The sequence below is a fragment of the Balaenoptera borealis genome (genome assembly GCF_965194805.1).
Source record: "Balaenoptera borealis genome assembly, chromosome: 18".
Classification (NCBI taxonomy): Eukaryota; Metazoa; Chordata; class Mammalia; order Artiodactyla; family Balaenopteridae; genus Balaenoptera; species Balaenoptera borealis.
Genome location: NC_138877.1, coordinates 17,807,359 through 17,824,798, shown reverse-complemented (window position 1 = coordinate 17,824,798; position 17,440 = coordinate 17,807,359). Strand labels below are relative to the sequence as shown.

General features: G+C 44.3%; 1 protein-coding gene across 1 annotated transcript in view; it reads right to left on the bottom strand.

Annotated features, from left to right (window-relative positions):
- LOC309615800 (guanylate cyclase soluble subunit beta-2-like) overlaps positions 1-17,415 on the bottom strand; it is a 92,296-nt gene extending 74,881 nt beyond the window's left edge. Inside the window, 2 exon segments of the mRNA XM_082365776.1 lie at positions 8,571-8,644; positions 11,611-17,415. Coding sequence (XP_082221902.1) covers positions 8,571-8,644; positions 11,611-11,613 — 77 coding nt within the window. The 5' untranslated portion in view covers positions 11,614-17,415.
- Between the last annotated feature and the right edge of the window lie 25 nt (positions 17,416-17,440).

Genomic DNA, 17,440 nt, shown 5'->3' with positions numbered 1-17,440 from the left:
TCTTGGCCTTGAGTACACATCTTCTGACCATTCTGCATGACAAAGTGGGAAGCATGTGTACACAGAAAGCACTTTGCTGTATACAGAAGTGTAGAGGGTCACCTCAAGGAAAAGCACTTCTGCAATTGTTTTTGTGAGCTGAATTAGCCACTTTTTTCATGGAACATCATTTCTACTTGAAAGAACCACTGATAGACAAATAACGGTTACTCAGACTTGGATATTTGGCAGACATTTTCTTAAAAAAAGAACAAAGTTAGCTTGTCATTTCAAGGAAAGTAACTGACAGAATTTGTTGCCAATGATCAAACTCAAGCTTTCAAGTGAAAATTGGAATTTTGGAAAACTTGCATCTGCTACTGTGAGCTCATTAGCTCCCCAATTCTAAGAGGCTTTGGTGAGATTGTGGTGATATTGACAAATGTGATTTTGGTATTGTATAATGTACTGTATCATGTCAACATTCATAAGATCTGCATAACTCAAGGAGCTAGTATTTTCCAAATGACAAATGCATGACAGCTCAAAACGATGATAAAAGATTTATTTCAAAGGGTAACACAGGCCATGGGACTTGCACATAACAGAGTACAAAAAAGGCCATTGGAGTGTTTTCACACTCAATATTGTAACAGATCTTTGAGAAACAACCACTTGTGGAGCTTTGGTGGGGTTTAAACGAATCACCACAATTATCTAAAAAGAGCATTAAAACACTTCGTCCTATATTTCCTTCATATAGTTCAACCAAAACCACAGATCACAGCAAACAGGGTATGAAAGAGAATATCCAACTATATTTTAGCCATTCAAATGTTAAAGTGATTTGCGAAAATCTGAAAAGAGTGACATTTCACTTTTCTCCCTAATTTTTTTATTTGGATAATGCAGTTAGTTTTCATAAACATAATATTTATGCTGACATGTAATAGTTTTTTTATTGTTATTTTTAGATCAATTAATAAATGACTATTTTTTAAAGTTTCTCAGTTTAAATTTCTAATATAGTAAATGCCAATAAATAAACAAAAGTCCTTGGGGTTTTTAATAATTTTTAAGAGTAAAAAGGCTACCTGAGACAAAAATGTTTGCGAATTTCTCGTTTACACCCAGAGTGAATCAGATTTACTTTTGAAGCCAACGAGGCTGAAGTTGCTGGGCAGGAATCAACCCTGCCCAGCCCCCTCTACCTTGGAGCCATCCCCAGCATGGAGGGGGGATCCCTGTGTGCCCTGATGGTGGTCCTGGGTGCCTGTGGGAGGGACTTCTGGCCACCCAGCCCCCAAGGCCCACCTTCCCCTGGAAGACTCAACAAGCATCCAGACCTTAATGTGACCCCCAAAAAAGGCATCCAAAGGAAAGGCCACAGTCCCTTAACTGGGGACCACCTCATCCCAGAGAACTTGATAGAAGGCAGGGGAAGAAGGGGGGAGACAGGTAGAGATGAAGGGCTGGCCTTCTCCTGGGACTTGCTACCAGGAAAGAAGCATGCCTTTGTAAGAAACTGCTGAGAAAGTTATAGATGTACAGAGAGAAATTTGTCTAAGCTATCAATAAAAATAAAACACAATAAAAATAATTTTCAGCCAGCCATGTCAGAGGAATATTCATTCTATTCTCTTTATGGAAAATGATCTTATTAAATCATTGTCATATGAATGGGCAAACCAAAAGCAGCCAAAGATGTGAGTAAAAATGTTATAAAAGTGGATCAATAGTTAATTAATGATAGTAATAATAAATAAACTTTACCTTTGGGGCCTTTGATGTTTTGTTATCTGTCAGCTTTTACTTTTTTTCTCATTCTAAATAAGTGCTCACTTTTGTAACTTAATTTTTATTTGTAATTTTATATTCTTTTTTAAAGGAGGCTCTGCAGATTATAGAAGCTTCAAGACTTATAATATCTGTTTTTACCCCTGCTAAATTTATCTTCTATATCTTCCCACTGAACAAAAATATTTTTCAAGTTTTACTTTCAGTGGTCTTTACTAGAAAAACAATTTCTATTATATATATAATAATATAATATTAAATACATATTTAAAAATTTTCTAAGCCCTTGAATATTCTGATATGATCTTTGGGGAATAAGTCCCCCATTTGCGATATGCTAACCAAACCGATTTCTCAGGGCCCTTCTAGTTCTGATGACCTATGATTTCAGGCAGCCAGACAAAGCAGCAAACACATTCATGGCCAGAAATGGAGGATGAGTTATACGACAGGCAGTATTCCTTGATAGAAGTTAAAAAATAGAAACTCTTGGCTTTCAACTACTTTTAAACTAGACTTTATTTACGGAAAAAGTAGGGAACTTGGAGGGAGGGAGTGCTCTCGGCCTCTAAGGAAGGCTTGAGAGGCTTGGTGAGTCAATGGGAACAGAGGAGGTAAAGGAGAAGGAGCACAAATGGGAACCATCCTGATTGTTTCTTACTCAAATAGTTTTTCAGTAGATTTGAAGGGATGCTTTTCAAGATGTCAAAAGGTCAGGAGCATTTCTCATTCAGTAAGAACAAAAATCCAAGAATGTATAGGCAGGGATCCTTGACTTTAGGTCATAGAGCTCTTGGAGATTCTGATGGATACTATGGACCTTTTCCCCAGAAAATACATGTAGACACATGTACACATTTTCATAGATGATTTCAGAGGTTCTCAGACCCTCCCAAGCCCATTCAAAAACCTCCAGTTAAGAAGTCCTGACCCTGAGAGAAGCCATGTAATTCCACCCACCCCTCCCTAAATGGATTGGTTTGGGCTTGGTAGTCATCACCCACCTACCATTCATTAATTTACCTCCCCTTCACACATACATAAATCATCCCTTCTCCACGCATTGTTTATGCAGTGGAGAAGATGTGCCAATCACGGTGGCTCTACACATAACTCTTCTTAGGGACCCTCCCTTCCAAAGTACACCTGATTGGGCTTGGTGTGGGCACCTGACCAAAGCTGGCTCATCAAATCCTGCCTCGGAGCATCTGGAGTTGAGACACTGAGAAACTGAGTCAATCAGATGATGGTAATCTCTTGAATCAAAAGGACATATAGAAAAGTTTGAAAGAAACAGAAATTAAGAGACTTGCAGAGAGAGCCAGAAGAGAGTAAATATGAAGACAGACACAGAAATGGAGCAAGTCCTTCTGATCTTCCATTTCCTCTGAGGTCTCTCTGTACTTCCTGCAATGGAACTGTGTGAGTCCCCTGAATCCTTCAACTAACTCCTTTAAACTTCAGTTCACATAGTGAATCACTGATCCTTGAAAGCAAAATCCTGGACTAACTTCTGCAACCAAAGTGCCAGACACTTCACCTATGTTAGCCATCCCAATCCTCACAAGTGCATAAGTGAGTCCCATTCTTATCCCCATTCACAAGCAAGAACACGGAGGCTCAGGGACCTCAGTAACCCACTGCAATTAGAATAAAATTTCAACTTCTTTCTGTCTCCGACTCACCTATATTCTGATCCTTAGCGACTTCTCCACTTTCATCCTCTACCAGACTCTCACTTCAGTCACGTTGAATTTTCTTCTGGGTCTCAAATTCACCAAACTCAGTCCGACCTCAGGACCTTTGCACTTGCAGTTCTCTTCACCTGGAACACATGGACCTCCCTGTCTCAAAGCTGGCTCCTTCCTGCATTTCAGCTCAGATATTACCTTTGCAGAGAGGTCTTTTCTGATCACTTCAGGGAAACTGGCATCTTCTTTCCCTGGTCACTGTCAAGTACCCTATACGTTTTATAGCACTTAGCCCAATCTGAAAGATTTTCTTTTATTTATTCTTTATTTACTTGTTTATAGTCTGCCATCCCACCATGGAATACACATTCTCAGAGAACAGAGCCCTCATCTGTTTCCTCCATCACTATTCCCAGGGCCAGGAATTCTGGTTGGCATATACTAGGAGCTAAATAAATACTTGAGTAAATAAACTTGCCCAAGTCAAACAGCTAGTAAATGACCCAGGCAAAAAGTAAATGTTTATCTGATTCCAGGGGTCTTACTATACTTAATCTATTAGTTGCTTCTCACCGTTAAGTCTTGATAAAGGTTTTAGCCAGGAGGTTATAAAAGAGTGGTTCATAATTAGAAATCTATAAATCTAGGGCGTATGAGAGGGAAATAAACAATGCAGATAAAGGAGGAGAAACATCTGTTTCTGATTATTTCATATAAAATAAAAGTTATGTTGTAAAGTCTGGAGACATACTTTATTTTACCTAATCGTTTCTTCTTAAAATTTCTGTAGGAATTGATGGGGTTTTCTTTTTTAGCTAATATTCTATTTTAAAAGCACCAGGAAACTTGTTATTTCAATGTAGCCTGAAGGAGATCTTTGCACACAAATAACCTTGCCTTAATTTGCGTTTTATAAGTTGAGTTTTCTGCATTACAGGTTTTGTGTTTTTTTTTTAATGAGTTCTAATACGATGCAATTTTTGTCACTGGTTGAGCTTGTTAGATAGGCTTTTTGCTTTTGGTTTAAAGATGCATTTCCAATGCGATCACATAAGTGTCTAGTGCTCTACATACAAACACATCCTTTGAGACTCAATTAAGCAGAAAATTGGTACCTCAAGATTAAAGAGGTGAAATCTAGTGACACAAACTCAGGACACGGACCTGCCGGGTTCTTTGTCCCTGGACATGTTCCTCTGATTCCCTGGCACCTTTCTGCACCCCTTTCTCAAATGTCCTGATCACCTTGGGTGCCTGTGGATGCCAGGACTGGCCGTTTGTTTGGGGATGCTGTGAGAAGTGCCCCACTGGGGCAGGAAGAGAAAATGTACCATTTTCAGTGAGGTCACACCAAAGATGCAAAATGGAAAAAGCTTCTTCCATCTACTTACATATGGGAAGCTGGGGTTTTTTTTTCCCTAGATTTGCAAAGATACGTTGAATATCTCAATCAATCAAGGTCCTGAGAGCTGGTCATGCTACGTCTGCCCCACATGTAAGGGAAGGCAAGAGGCCTTCTCTAAATAACACGACTCAGCTGCCTGTCATAGGCAGACAACACCTTGTTTGACCTCCAATGATGTCTAAGTGCTCCAGCTACTTCTGGTTATTTTCACTTATTTCCAGAGCCCTGACCTCTCTCCTAGTCAGGACAGACTCCTCTGGGCCTCCAGCTGCGCTAAGGCTCAGATGGTATAAGTCTCATCAATCAAAAATCAATCAACAAAAGCCTATCCCTCCCTCCCTCTCCCGGGCTGGTCACTGGTGTTTATGGGGGTCCTCCAGGCAGGTCTGGACAATGGGTGTCGGGGACATCAGTCCGAAAAGAGGAGCAGAAACAATGCCATCCACCAAATGATGCTAATTTTAGGAGCCAGGTTTCCTCTGGGCAAAGCAGAGGCCCTAGAGGAACATCTGCCTCTTCTAGATGGAAGGCAGGGTTATCTGACCAGCAGCAAAGTGGTGCCTGTTAATGTCAAATATAGTCTAATCCCAATGCTGCACCTGGATATTGGAGGAGGAATGACACTTACTGGGTACCTACTATGTACTTCGGGGTACCCTAGGAGACCCTAGAAGACAGGGTCTTCCCCTTTCATCAGTGAGGCAACAGAGCTTCAGAGGGGTGAAATGACCTGTCTTAAGCAGCGGAGCCAGGACTCAAGTCCAGTCCAGTGGGATGTAAACCCTACCGCCCCTTGACCTCTCCCCAACCCACCTGAGCACCAGCATCTGGAAAACAGTGAGCATCGGCTTCAACCACACAGCTTACACTTGTTCAGGGCTTGCCACCGACCAGGCATTTTGTTTTTCCTAAGCGTCTTGTTTGTATTATCTCATTTAACATGTGAAACAACCCCTACGAAGTTAGCTACTCTTATTATTCTTTTATGTTGAAACACCCTGGTCACATCTGGGTGCATCTGGGCTTCCACACCAAGCGTTGTAGCTCCAGAGCCCCTGCTGACACCGACCTTGACGTCCCAGGGACCTGCTGCCATATCTGGTGTCTTCTGGGACTGCCAATCTCCCATTCCCCGAGTTGGTTCCCACCCACCCCACCCGGCAATGTCCACCCAATGGCCTCTGCGCTCACCACCTCTCCCTTCCTCTTCTGCTTCTCCTGAGACTGACCGCACCCTGGTAGTGGCAGCTACCCCCTGGCAGGCAGAGGGGGCTGGGCTACGGTGGATCTGCTCCCATCCAGCTTGCGGCAGAGCAAGTGATGCCAGTTTCCCATCTGCCATGGACCTTTGGCACTAGTCCCTATGTCTGAGATATACAGGCAATATTTCTACAGATTACAAAACCGTCCAGGCACAATGGCTTATTTGATTCATTAGTCCTCCAGTGTTTTCCACAGAAGCAGGCATTCGACAGGAGCTCAGGAAATCCCAGTTTAAAGAAGTGTCCCTTGCTTTTCACACACTCGGTCTGAATGGAAATTCATTGCATTGCCAGTCACTCGTCTTTCCTCCAGGCGGTGTGGCCTATTAGAAAGAGGAGTCTTTGCAGTCACAGGCCTGGGTTCGAGTCCCGGCCCTGGTACTTAACCTTGTGGCCTTCAGCAAGTTTCCTTCTGGGTGAAACGGGACAAAAACCTGCCTTGCAGTTCTTATTGGGTTTAATAAGATCATTACAGAAGGGGTATGGCCCAAAGCAAGTGCTTAATCCAAGACTGTTCTTTTCCTTCCCCTTCTTATTTAGTTCACCTTTTACAAGGTAATAGCCATTAAAAAAGTCTCAGAGTCTTCAAATGCTTCTGTTCCCAAGGCAGCTTAGGGGGCTGAAAAGGAGCACTTCAAGATGCTGACATTGCATCCTGGCCCTGTTGCCAACTTGCTGTGCAGTCTTGGGCAAGTCCCCTAACCTCTCTGGGCCTTAGTTATCTCATCTGTAAAAATGAGGAGATCTGGGCTAGAGGATCTCTCAAGCATCCATCAGTTGAAGCGTTCTCTGATCATAATTACATAGCGTTTTTCTCTGAAATACTTGGAAATGAGTAGTCTTTGCCTATATAGGCCAAAGCTCCTTTTTCCCACCCAAACTTGCAGCACGCTAAGCAAATTACCCCAGGGATGCTGCGGAAATGGCCCAGGCTGCCTTTTCCTAGACAAGGGGGTCAGGTCACACGTGTGTAAGCAGAGGCTGATGTGACGTGGTCAGAGGGGCCGAGGCTGTAGGGCCCCCCTGGCTCCTCAGTTCAGTCTCCTGCTTGTGTCTCCTCAATTCTCAGCTCCAATTACTTCACCTGTAAAATGGGGGCGGGGGTGAGGAAAGTTTGCACTAAGCATTTTGAATTGTTTCTACATTACAAAAGCAATGAAAAAATATAGTTATTAGAAAAAAAAAGTCAGTCATCTAGCATTTTATCTTGCTGACTCAATTACTATGAATAATTAATTATTTTGTTCTTTTTTCAATTGTGTAGTTTACTCAGTGGCTATGTAAGTTTGTGTCTTGTTTTGGGGAGGCTTTTTGTTTGTTTATTTGTTGTTGCTGTTGTTTTTACTTAAATTGTAAAATTTTACAGGTTGCTTCACGATCTTTGCAATCATCCGAATAATGGTGCATGTTTCTTTTGCCATTCCATTTGTTTGTTGGTTCGTTTTTGAACATTTAAAGAATTTTTTCTCTTACTATTTATAAATGTAAGGCTATGTTATATACACATGCACACCCACCCATATATATGTTGTATATGTGTGTTTCTAAGGGTATCAATTCTCAAGAATGAAATTACTACTTCAAAAGATTTCCACATTTTCATAGTTTTGGTACATGTTGTCAAATTGCTTTGCAAAAGGGCTGCGCTAACTTAAAATGCCATCAGCAATTACCCATTTTGCTGCATCTTAACCAGAATTGGTTATTATCATTTAAATTTTTTGGAGATTTAATAGGCAAAGCACTGCCTAATTGTTTCCATTTGCATGTCTTTCATTAACTGAGGAAGCTAATCATTTTTCCATATTTTTCACTTCCCCCCTCTTCATAGGACCAGGAGATTTCTGAGACCCCTTCCACCCCATCCCCTAACATTTCAAGGCTGGGAGACTCCAAGAAAGCCGAGGGACAGCGTAAGATTACTGGAATCAGACAAGAGACTATATGAAGATGTAAATAACAGTGTTAAGTGTTTAATAGACAGAGGCAGAGAGGAAAACTATTAACAGTTATCTAAAGAAAACCTAAGGAGGGATTCTGGCTAAACTTAAAAGGGGCATCCCCTCTTCTGTAGGACTTCGGCAGCTCCATTTATGTGCCATGGAAATAATGCAGTTACTTTCTCTTCTGCAATTAAAAAGAGTAAATAGGAACTCATTCATGAAATAAAAGGTAAAATAATGTTGGTATTATTCACATGAGAGCCCTGTTTTAAGGCTGGTTCTGGGAATTGAGACAGAAACCTTCCTTAAAGGCAGATATGAGATATCAGGTTTTTCTGTATTTACTTGGTGTGTTCAAGGGATCTGAATTGATCTCCCTAGTAACAACTAACTGGTTTAATCAAAAGGTTAGTAAAAAACCTTTTAACCTTCAAAACACTGGAGGCTTACCAATTGTACCAGAGGGTTTTCATTTTTCCTTTAATATACTTACTTCGGTTTTTCCAACGTCTCTTCACCAAATTTCTCTATCACAAGAGACTGCAGACAGGTGTTGATGAATCCATACTAGAACACGAAACGAAGGAGAAATATGGATACTGAAGCATGGAACCTCCAGTCATAGACCTCTGAAGGGTTGCTTTTAGGAAACGTGCAATGGCATCCTAAAATGAATGGGAAGTGAATTATACCTTTTTCCTGTTTCTTGTGAGTTTACTGTGCTCATTCCAACTTAGGGAAAAGTCATTTCCATAGAGAAAACGTGAGCTAAATTTGAAATCAAATTAGAACTGGAAGAGGTTCATTGTAATCATCTTTGAAATAGGAAATCGTTTGGATAGAACAAAGAGGTTAGAAACACAACGGTGGCAAAGGGATTGCTTAGAGGGATGAGGTCTGGCACTCACCTCCTGTCACGTCAAAAAGGCAATGAAAGTACAGTTTTCTTTCCTTTATAAAAATGAATCTAGGGATGGGTGTGATTGTGGAGGAAGACATATAAAGTGCAGGAAAATAAAGGGAGACAGATACCAACAATGAAGAGCAAGCATTGGAATTAACAGAAAGAATTTTCTACTGGGTTTACTCTTTCATCTGTGATCTGCCTTCTTCCTTCCTTCAGATTAAAAAATAATTTTTTTAATAAAAAAAGAGGGTCCATGAATGCCTCTGCTGAGTGAAGGGCAGTGCAGCCCACACAGGCTACCCCACTGTCCACAACACGGGCTCCTAACCAGGGGGCTTGTGGTTGAGTGGATTCTGTTTAAAAGCACCAAGAGGGCTCAGTTTTAAAAAGATATCTTTGTAGAGTGAAGAATCCTCCTGTCTTGCAAATATCAGCCTGAAGGTTTATCTTATAAGTTTGAGTTTTCATCTATGGGGATTTCTCAAAGGGAACGAGGCCAATGTCACCAGGAAGGAGAGGGCTCTAAAGCCTAGCAGCTCTTTTCTGGGAACAAAACGTGTGTCCTGCTTGGCTGTGTCTTCAGCTCCCCTTAGCTGAGGTCTTTTCCCCTTGCTTCATCTTTTCCTGGCTCTCTCTGCCCCACCGTGTGTGACCCAGTTACAAGACCACACCCTGGCCTGGCGTTCAAAGCACCCTCTAGAACTGTCTTAATCTATGTTCCAGTATTGCCTATTCCTGTGGGCTTAGGCTCAACCCAAATGCCTCCCGCTCTTCCCCAAACAGATAGCACTTCTCTGATCGTCTTTTCCCCCTTTTGTTCAGTCACCTGTGGCAGGTCTCGGCTCCATTGCCATCTTGTCTCTAAGACCGTTCCTGCTCCCTGCACTGGACACTGGCTGACCTTCCCTGTGTCCCAGGCTTACCACTAGACTCCTCTGTGTCCTCGTCACCATGGGATTGTCTTGTTAAAATATCACATGCATGCACACACACACACATACACACACATATTTCTTATCTACCTACCTATCTAGCTATAACACACGCACCCATATACACACACAACACATAAAATGTATGCGTTATATGTATACATACATATATACTATTTTTTCCCCTCTCCTTTGCTAAATTACAAGCTCCTTGGATCAAAAAGTAGATATAATTTATCTATATTTCAACTAAAGTACCAAGACAGTCCTTGGCACATAGGAAGTATTTAATAGATACTTATTGAATAAATAAATACTGAATTGAAGCCTCAAGTCCAAACTCATGAAAATTGTTAAATACATTTTAAAGGAATTTAAAATCACTCCAACATTAACAAAGATAGTAACTGTTCATCCTAGTAATCTTAGCAAAAAGAGTGCTGAGTCCAATGAAAACATCATGCCTAAGCCTCCTAGTGTGTGACAAAGGAAACCAGGCACAGGGGAATCCAGCTGTCAGTTGCTGGGTTATAACCACATAGGGTAATGTAGCTCAGTTTGATGAGCTAGGGCCAGTCCAGCACACTAAGTCATTTGGGGGCATTCAATGGCCCCCAAAGCTGGTGGCATAACTAATCATTGGGGGCCCTGAGCATATAGTTCAACCCCCTCACCCTCTGCTGATTATAAACATGCCTTTCGCCTGGGTGCTGAAATCATGGGACTTCCTCTGTCCCCAGAGAGAGCAAAAAAGACTGGTCCCACATAATTTGTTCAATGTATGTCTTAGGTCTTTTCTATTCGCTTCTCACATACCAGGTCACAGGGATTTTCCCCTAACATACTCCTTATACATTTGAGGGCCTAAGTGACATGGGTGAGAATGACAAACAGCACCCAAGTTCTCTAACACTTGGGAACTAGCACTGATAAACAAGTTAGTTCATCAAGCAGGTAGGCACTCTCATTGGCTGATGGCATCCAAATCTTTCCAGGGCTACTTGAGTAGTAACCATGGCACCTCTGAGAAACATCAGTGTTCAGAAGAAGCAATTTGTTTCTTTTTAGTTAAAGTCCGAAAATGTTAAGGTTTCACTAAATCTCCAGTAAAGATGCCTTTGCATCGTCCAAATCCAATCCTGCTTACTGTGCCTCCCATCTGTTGGCTGGGGGATGGGGGTCCATAATGCTACACAGCCCGGGACAGGGGGTGCAGCTGAGAGGAAATAGCTTGGGCTCTGAAGCCAGAGGGGTTTCTGTCTCCGTGCCCTACAGCTGTGTGGCTTCGGGTAAATTACCTAACCTCTCTGAATCCAGTCTATTCACAAGGTAAACTGGAAATCAGAGTGCTTACTCTTGGAGGACTGTTATTGGGGTTATAGAGTAATAGTTCTGGAGCCAGACTGCTGGGGTTGATTGCCCACCCCATGTCTCACCAGCTGTTTGACCCCAGCCCTTCACCAAATCTCACTGGTCTTTAGTTGTTTCATCTGGAAAATAGGGATGAGAATGGTCCCCTCCTCACAGGATTGTAGTAAGGATTAAACAGGATAATAGGTAAGAGGCACTTGGCACTTAGCAAGTGCTCAGGAAAGGACAGACAGTCTTCTTAGATAATAAGCATTATGATTAATAGCTGTTGGACAAATGGGAGCTGAGGGAAGCCAGGGCAGAGGATGCTGAGAGCTGCTTACCATGTCCTCACCGCCTCATCTTCAGGTCTGAGCGATCACGACCATCCTATCTGCCCCCAGTGGTTTGGGAGAATCCTGAGTATCTGCGGAAACCTGTCCTGTAGCGGTCGGGTGCCCCTACACCCACCGTGGGGAAATCAGAGCTGATCCCCGGCCTCCAGATCAGGAGCTAACCGTGGGGCCCTTATTCTCCAAGGGAGTAAAAAGTAAGGCTGCCTCCCCACCCCAGGAGAGCGCATGGGACCTGCTGCCAGGAGCCCCGGGCGCACAACCCCAAGGCTGACCCTGAACTTCTCCCCGAGGGGCCGACACCACAGCAGCGCCTTTCTGCCAGCTTGAGTCGAGCACCGGGGAGGTGGCCCTCGCCGATTGCTACCCGCGGTGGGAGAAGGCTTGGAGGACGAGCAGGGTCCATGCTGGACCCTGGGGCTTATGGTCGCTTCCCACTTAATCTCGCTGCAAATTCAGAAACTCGCTTTGCTCGCTTCCCCGTCAACTCCTCCTCAGCGAGGTCGGCGCTGACTCTCTATGAAGGCTTCGTTCCTGGATTGGCTTGCGGGGGAGGTCAAGATCCTTGAACCACCCGAGGCTTTTGCAGTCATTCATCCTTTCACTGGTCAGATGGTTGGTCACCTACCTGCGTGAGGCCACCGTGATGATGAGCACCTGGGGAGCGTGGAGGCGGGTGGGGGCTGTGCTCTCAGGTGGCCGCTCATGGCCTCAGACCACGCCCAGAACCTGAACTTGACTTTGAGGATGCCCCTGGGATCCTGCTGGAAGACTGCCTCCGAGATGACACTGCCTAGTGAGAGGTCTTTTTAATTCTTCTTTAATTAAACCTCCTCGCATGTGGTCCAGGAAAGGCCTGCCTTGACCTGAACTTGACTCTCTAATGTTATAATGTGAAATTCCCTGGTGCCTTAAAGCTTTATCCCCCACCTCCCCTCCCCCACCTGCTGCTGCCTTTCAGGCTCTGGTAGCCTGTTTGCTAGAGGTCTATTTCCTGAGTGTTGTGATCAGAGGTGAGAAACCCAGGCACTAATCACGTCAGTGAATGCTGCCTCCCGCACTTCCAACAGACACGCCAGCTTTGATGTAAAAACAAGAGTAAAAATAAATAATTATAGTAAAATCAAGGGGTTAGGTAAGCCCTCCGGGCTGCAGCGCTCTGCAGAGGTACGGGACAGCCACACGGATGTGACTCACGGTCAAGGGAGCACCTCGCAAACCCAGCAATGCCAGAGACGGAGCCATTCTCCCGAAATGAATTCCCAGGCATCTGACACGCCCTCCTTGAAGTACAAAGCACCTTTATCTTTGTATCCTCAACATCCAACACTTACAGAAAAATTCCAAACAATGTTGAAAGATCTCTCCCTTCTCACTGGGCACTACATCACCATCCCCTCCGCATCAGATCCCTCTCCCATCTTGCCTCCTCGGCTCCTGCATCTCCCCTTGGAAAGCCCTCCCTGCCTCACCATCCGTTAAGCCTTTCTGGCTCCCTTGTCTGTTTCCCTCCTGTCTGACTTGCACTATCCTCTCCCGGGAGAGACCTAATACTCAGAGAGGCTGGTGCTTGTTTAAACAGCGCCCTCTTCTTCCTTTCTGAAACAGAGACTGCTTATTCTTGAAAGCTGGCCTCTCTATGGGCTGTTCCCATGTGGAAGGAAACATGTGGTCAGGAAGAGAAAAAAAAAGGCTCTGGAATAGGTGATTTCCATAATTATGCTTCCCAAGCCTTCGCCACCATTCAGCTGACAGTCTTCTTTCTTCCCTGCCAAGTGGGCTTGTTCTGGCTCGGTCTTATGCACCCCCCTAAACCCGGCCCCCAAGCCTGTTTTTTTCAAGCACACCAGTACTCTCACATTTCACAATAAGTAAATGGTTAAAAAAAAAAAATCTCCATTTCTTTTTCATGCAGCAGATGGCAGGTCTCAGGAACTCAGTGGAAATGAGGCTTTCTGATTTTCTAATAAATTTCAGCATCTCACACAAAAAGCACAAGCTCATTTTGATTCTGATGTTAGTACCATATGGCATATCATTCTCGAGCTGTGGCAGCTTCATCCTCAGGGTAACAAGGAAGGGGGATCTTTCCTAGAACAATGAGATGGAGTTGGTAGGGACCAATTGGATGCCTCGGTGAATACCATTTGATAATAATATTGTATATGGCAGTGGAGCAATTATCTCTCTTTTATGGTATGTGTTCATTTTCGCTGCCAGTTTTCCTAATTTCGACTGCCACCCAAAGGACTACTTCCTGTAAATACTCTGTAACATTTGAAAAGACATAGGACATGTGAGCACCAAGACAAACGTCCTTGGATTTTGGAACTGTCTGGAAAATTGGCTGACGTTTTATATGTTTTTCCATCATGTAGACAGCCTGGTAAGAACTTGCAGTACATGGAAACTCCCTCTCTCTTCCATGACATAAGGGGCCTTCTGCCCCTACTGTGACTGTGGTTCTGAGAACCATTTCTCACTGCTTCCTCTGTTGACCTTCAATGTGCAGTTCCATGAACTCTCACAAATGTCTACATCCATGTAACTCACACCCTAATGAAAAGATAGAACATCTCCATCGTGGCAGAAAGTTTCCTCATGCCCCTTCTTGGCCTGCCCTACCACGCCCAACCACTGCTGTTCTGATGACTCGCTCTATAGATTAGTTTTGCTTCCTCTTGAACTTCATATGAATTGAATCATAGAGTATGTTTCTCTTCGGTGTCCGGATTCTAACTTTTAACCCATGTTTGGTGCATTGAAGAGTTCAAACCACATTCCCCACATTAAACATAAGTCTGTAAACACGCAGCCTCATTTGATACATAACCAATGATACGTAATGAGATCCTACAAGACACCCGCTCATCTCCTGTGGTCTGTGTCTGACATGCAGTGAGAAACACAAACCTTTCCTATTTCATATGACAAGGGGGGAAGGGTGAGCTATCAGAGGGAGGTTCCAGGGGTAAATCTCTATAGATCGAGGAAAGAAATGTGGAGAGTGCAAAGAAAGAGTATCTGGGAAGAAAACTTTCTCTGATAAAATATAACCACTATCTGTTTTTATTCGCTTGTTGAATTCCTAGGACCACAGCGGCCATACTCTTGTTGGGGACCCCCAGTCTACCTCTGGTTCCCTCTCAGGGCCTAATACAGCAGGACCACCAGGTGGGACGTGGCCAAACTCCTGGGCTCCCAGACGCCCTTCTGATCAAAAATATCACCCGCTCCCCCCCGCCTCCATGGGCCTGCCAGGTATCTGAAATTCTCATTGCTTTTGGCTACAGCTTTGAAAATTCTGCCAAAATGAAAATAGTATCTATTCCTTGGGCTAATGAGATCAGCTAGTATTTGCTGGGCTTGCTAAGAGGGAAGGAGACACAGAAGAGAGAAACTCTGATGTGTGTGCATCAGAAAGAAAAGTCTCAATACCAGTCCCAGGCATAGAGTGCCCTCTTGGAGAGGCCAGCTCTGTAGGGGATGGCAAAGGGGGGCCCTGGACCCAGAGAAGATGAGAGTTCAGCTTTACTCAGAGAGGAGTTGGTACCGTGCCGGCCTTGATCTTCAGCCTTGCTGGGACTAACCTTGCTGAAGGAAGACTTTAGGTAGAAATGGCTTGGCTAACGGCATAGCTGTGATACATAGATTTCTTTCAGGCATATTTTCGTATTTGGAACTTTAGTCCATGGAAACAACAGGGTCCCCTACTAGTAAGAATCTTCAGGAAAAAATGTCCAGAAGACAAAGCAGCTTATTTTCTAAATGTTCATAGTAAGGGCTTGTTGTACTCTTGTCATGCTAGCTGTGATAACAGCTCACTTCCACCAAGTCTCACTATGGACCTGGCACAAGGCACTGTAGGATGAACCACATGAAATTGCTGCTCTTGTGGGTCAAAGGCTGTTGGATATCGGCAATTTCATTTGATTGCACTTAATATTAATTCATCCTTACCACAATCCTATAAAGCAGGACAGAGGCTTTTCCTCAGTTATTGAACCCAGCTCACCTCCACTCCCCTACAGCCCTTTGCTCCCTGGGAATGGTATCTATGTTGTTCTGAGAAAGGACACACCTCCTCCGCTTTCCGTTTGAATTTCAAACCTTCCGTGATACGGCAAAAGAAGCAGCGGAATTGTTAGGCGTGAAGCGCCACCGTGTGGCCCCATGACCACATAGCATCGGGCTGCTGTGTAATTAATTCCTCCGTCCGAGGGAAGGCCGCCGTATGTGGCTTTGAATGCACACAAATCCTGATCAGGTGGAGGAACACAGCTCAGAGGACTGGAGTCAGGTTTGCGTCCAATCTCTGGGACCCAAGATCTGGATTAATCGTGAAAAAATCATTCAGTCTTCCCCAGTTGGCCGATCTGCGGGGTGGTAGTCCCAGAACTGCAAAGTGAATACACATTTGCCTTTGCACCTTACATACATAAACCAGGCAAGACTGGAGGTGAGGATCAAACAATGGCTTGGCACTCCTCTTAAGGCTAATTTAAGACCACATTCAGCAACCTTCAAATCTAACCTAATCTATAATTTCATTTAAGTCCAGGAAAAACTGCAAATAAATCAGGTGATCTGGGGGCCATATGTAGAGACGGCATGACAGTAAGGGATTCTCACATTGTAATCAATCGAACATACTTATATATTTTTCAAGAGCCCATGATAGTACTGACTGCAATATTTATTGGGTGCTTGCTATGTGCCAGACGCTGTGCTGAGTGGTCTACATGCATTACCATGTTAGGTACTCTTAACACTCCATGAGGCGGATACTTGTGCTGTACCATTTTACAATGGGGAAACTGAGGCTGAGAGTGAGTGGTTGCGTATCATGTCCAAGGCTGTCCAGTGGGTGGAGGGGCTGAGATTCGAGCCAGATCCCTGACTGCAGAGCCTACTCTTACCCTGATGTTGGTTCAGTGCTGTCTTCTTCAAAACAGTTATTTCAAGAGGCTATACCTTCTCCAATTATGTCCAAAACATTTTAGAATTTCTCTTTTACATCTATTTTCAGAGTACGTGGCAAAATCTCTGACTATTCTAAGTGATGGTGAATCCCCATCCTTTAATATGAGAATAGTTAACAACGACTATATAACAGGCACTTTGGCAGGTAGATATCATTTCACCCTCACCATGACCCTGCAAGTTAAGAACTAGAATTATCATGCAGATTCACGTTTGAGAAACACAGGCACAGAGAGCCTAAGTCACCTGCTCACATCTACACATCCTGGACTCCCAGGTCTGCAGAGGACCACCAGGTCAGAGAGGGTAGTTTGCTCAGTGGATGAGCCAGCATGAGGGGCCTGAAGTCCACTCCAACCCCACAGGGTAGGGACCAGAGGCCATGCAGAGGAAGGGGCGCCTGAGTCACAGAAAGGCACCACTGCTGTCTGCAGTGGTCCCAGAGGGCCTGGTCCATCGGAGAGCCTGAGTATCCAAAGTAATCTGGAGCCGGGCCTCGTGAGTAGCCGGTGAGCTCTCTGGACATAGACGATACCATTTTGAATCAAAATCAAGGCTGCTTTTCTCACCGGGCCTTGGAGCATGCGCTGCTGGCCCTGCACCCTACCCCCTAAATTTGGTGCGTTTTCTCATACCGTCCATGGTCCTTCTAGCCTCTCGGTGTTGGGATACCCCCAGCCTGGTCCTCCACCTCACTGCCCTCCTAGACCTCCACTCAGTACCTTCGTGGCAGCATCTCCCTGTGGCTTCCGACCCCATCTCTATGGTGGCAGCTCCCAGTTTGAGATCCCTGGTTCCACCCTCTCCCCTGGGCTCTGCACACAGATGGCTAATTTCC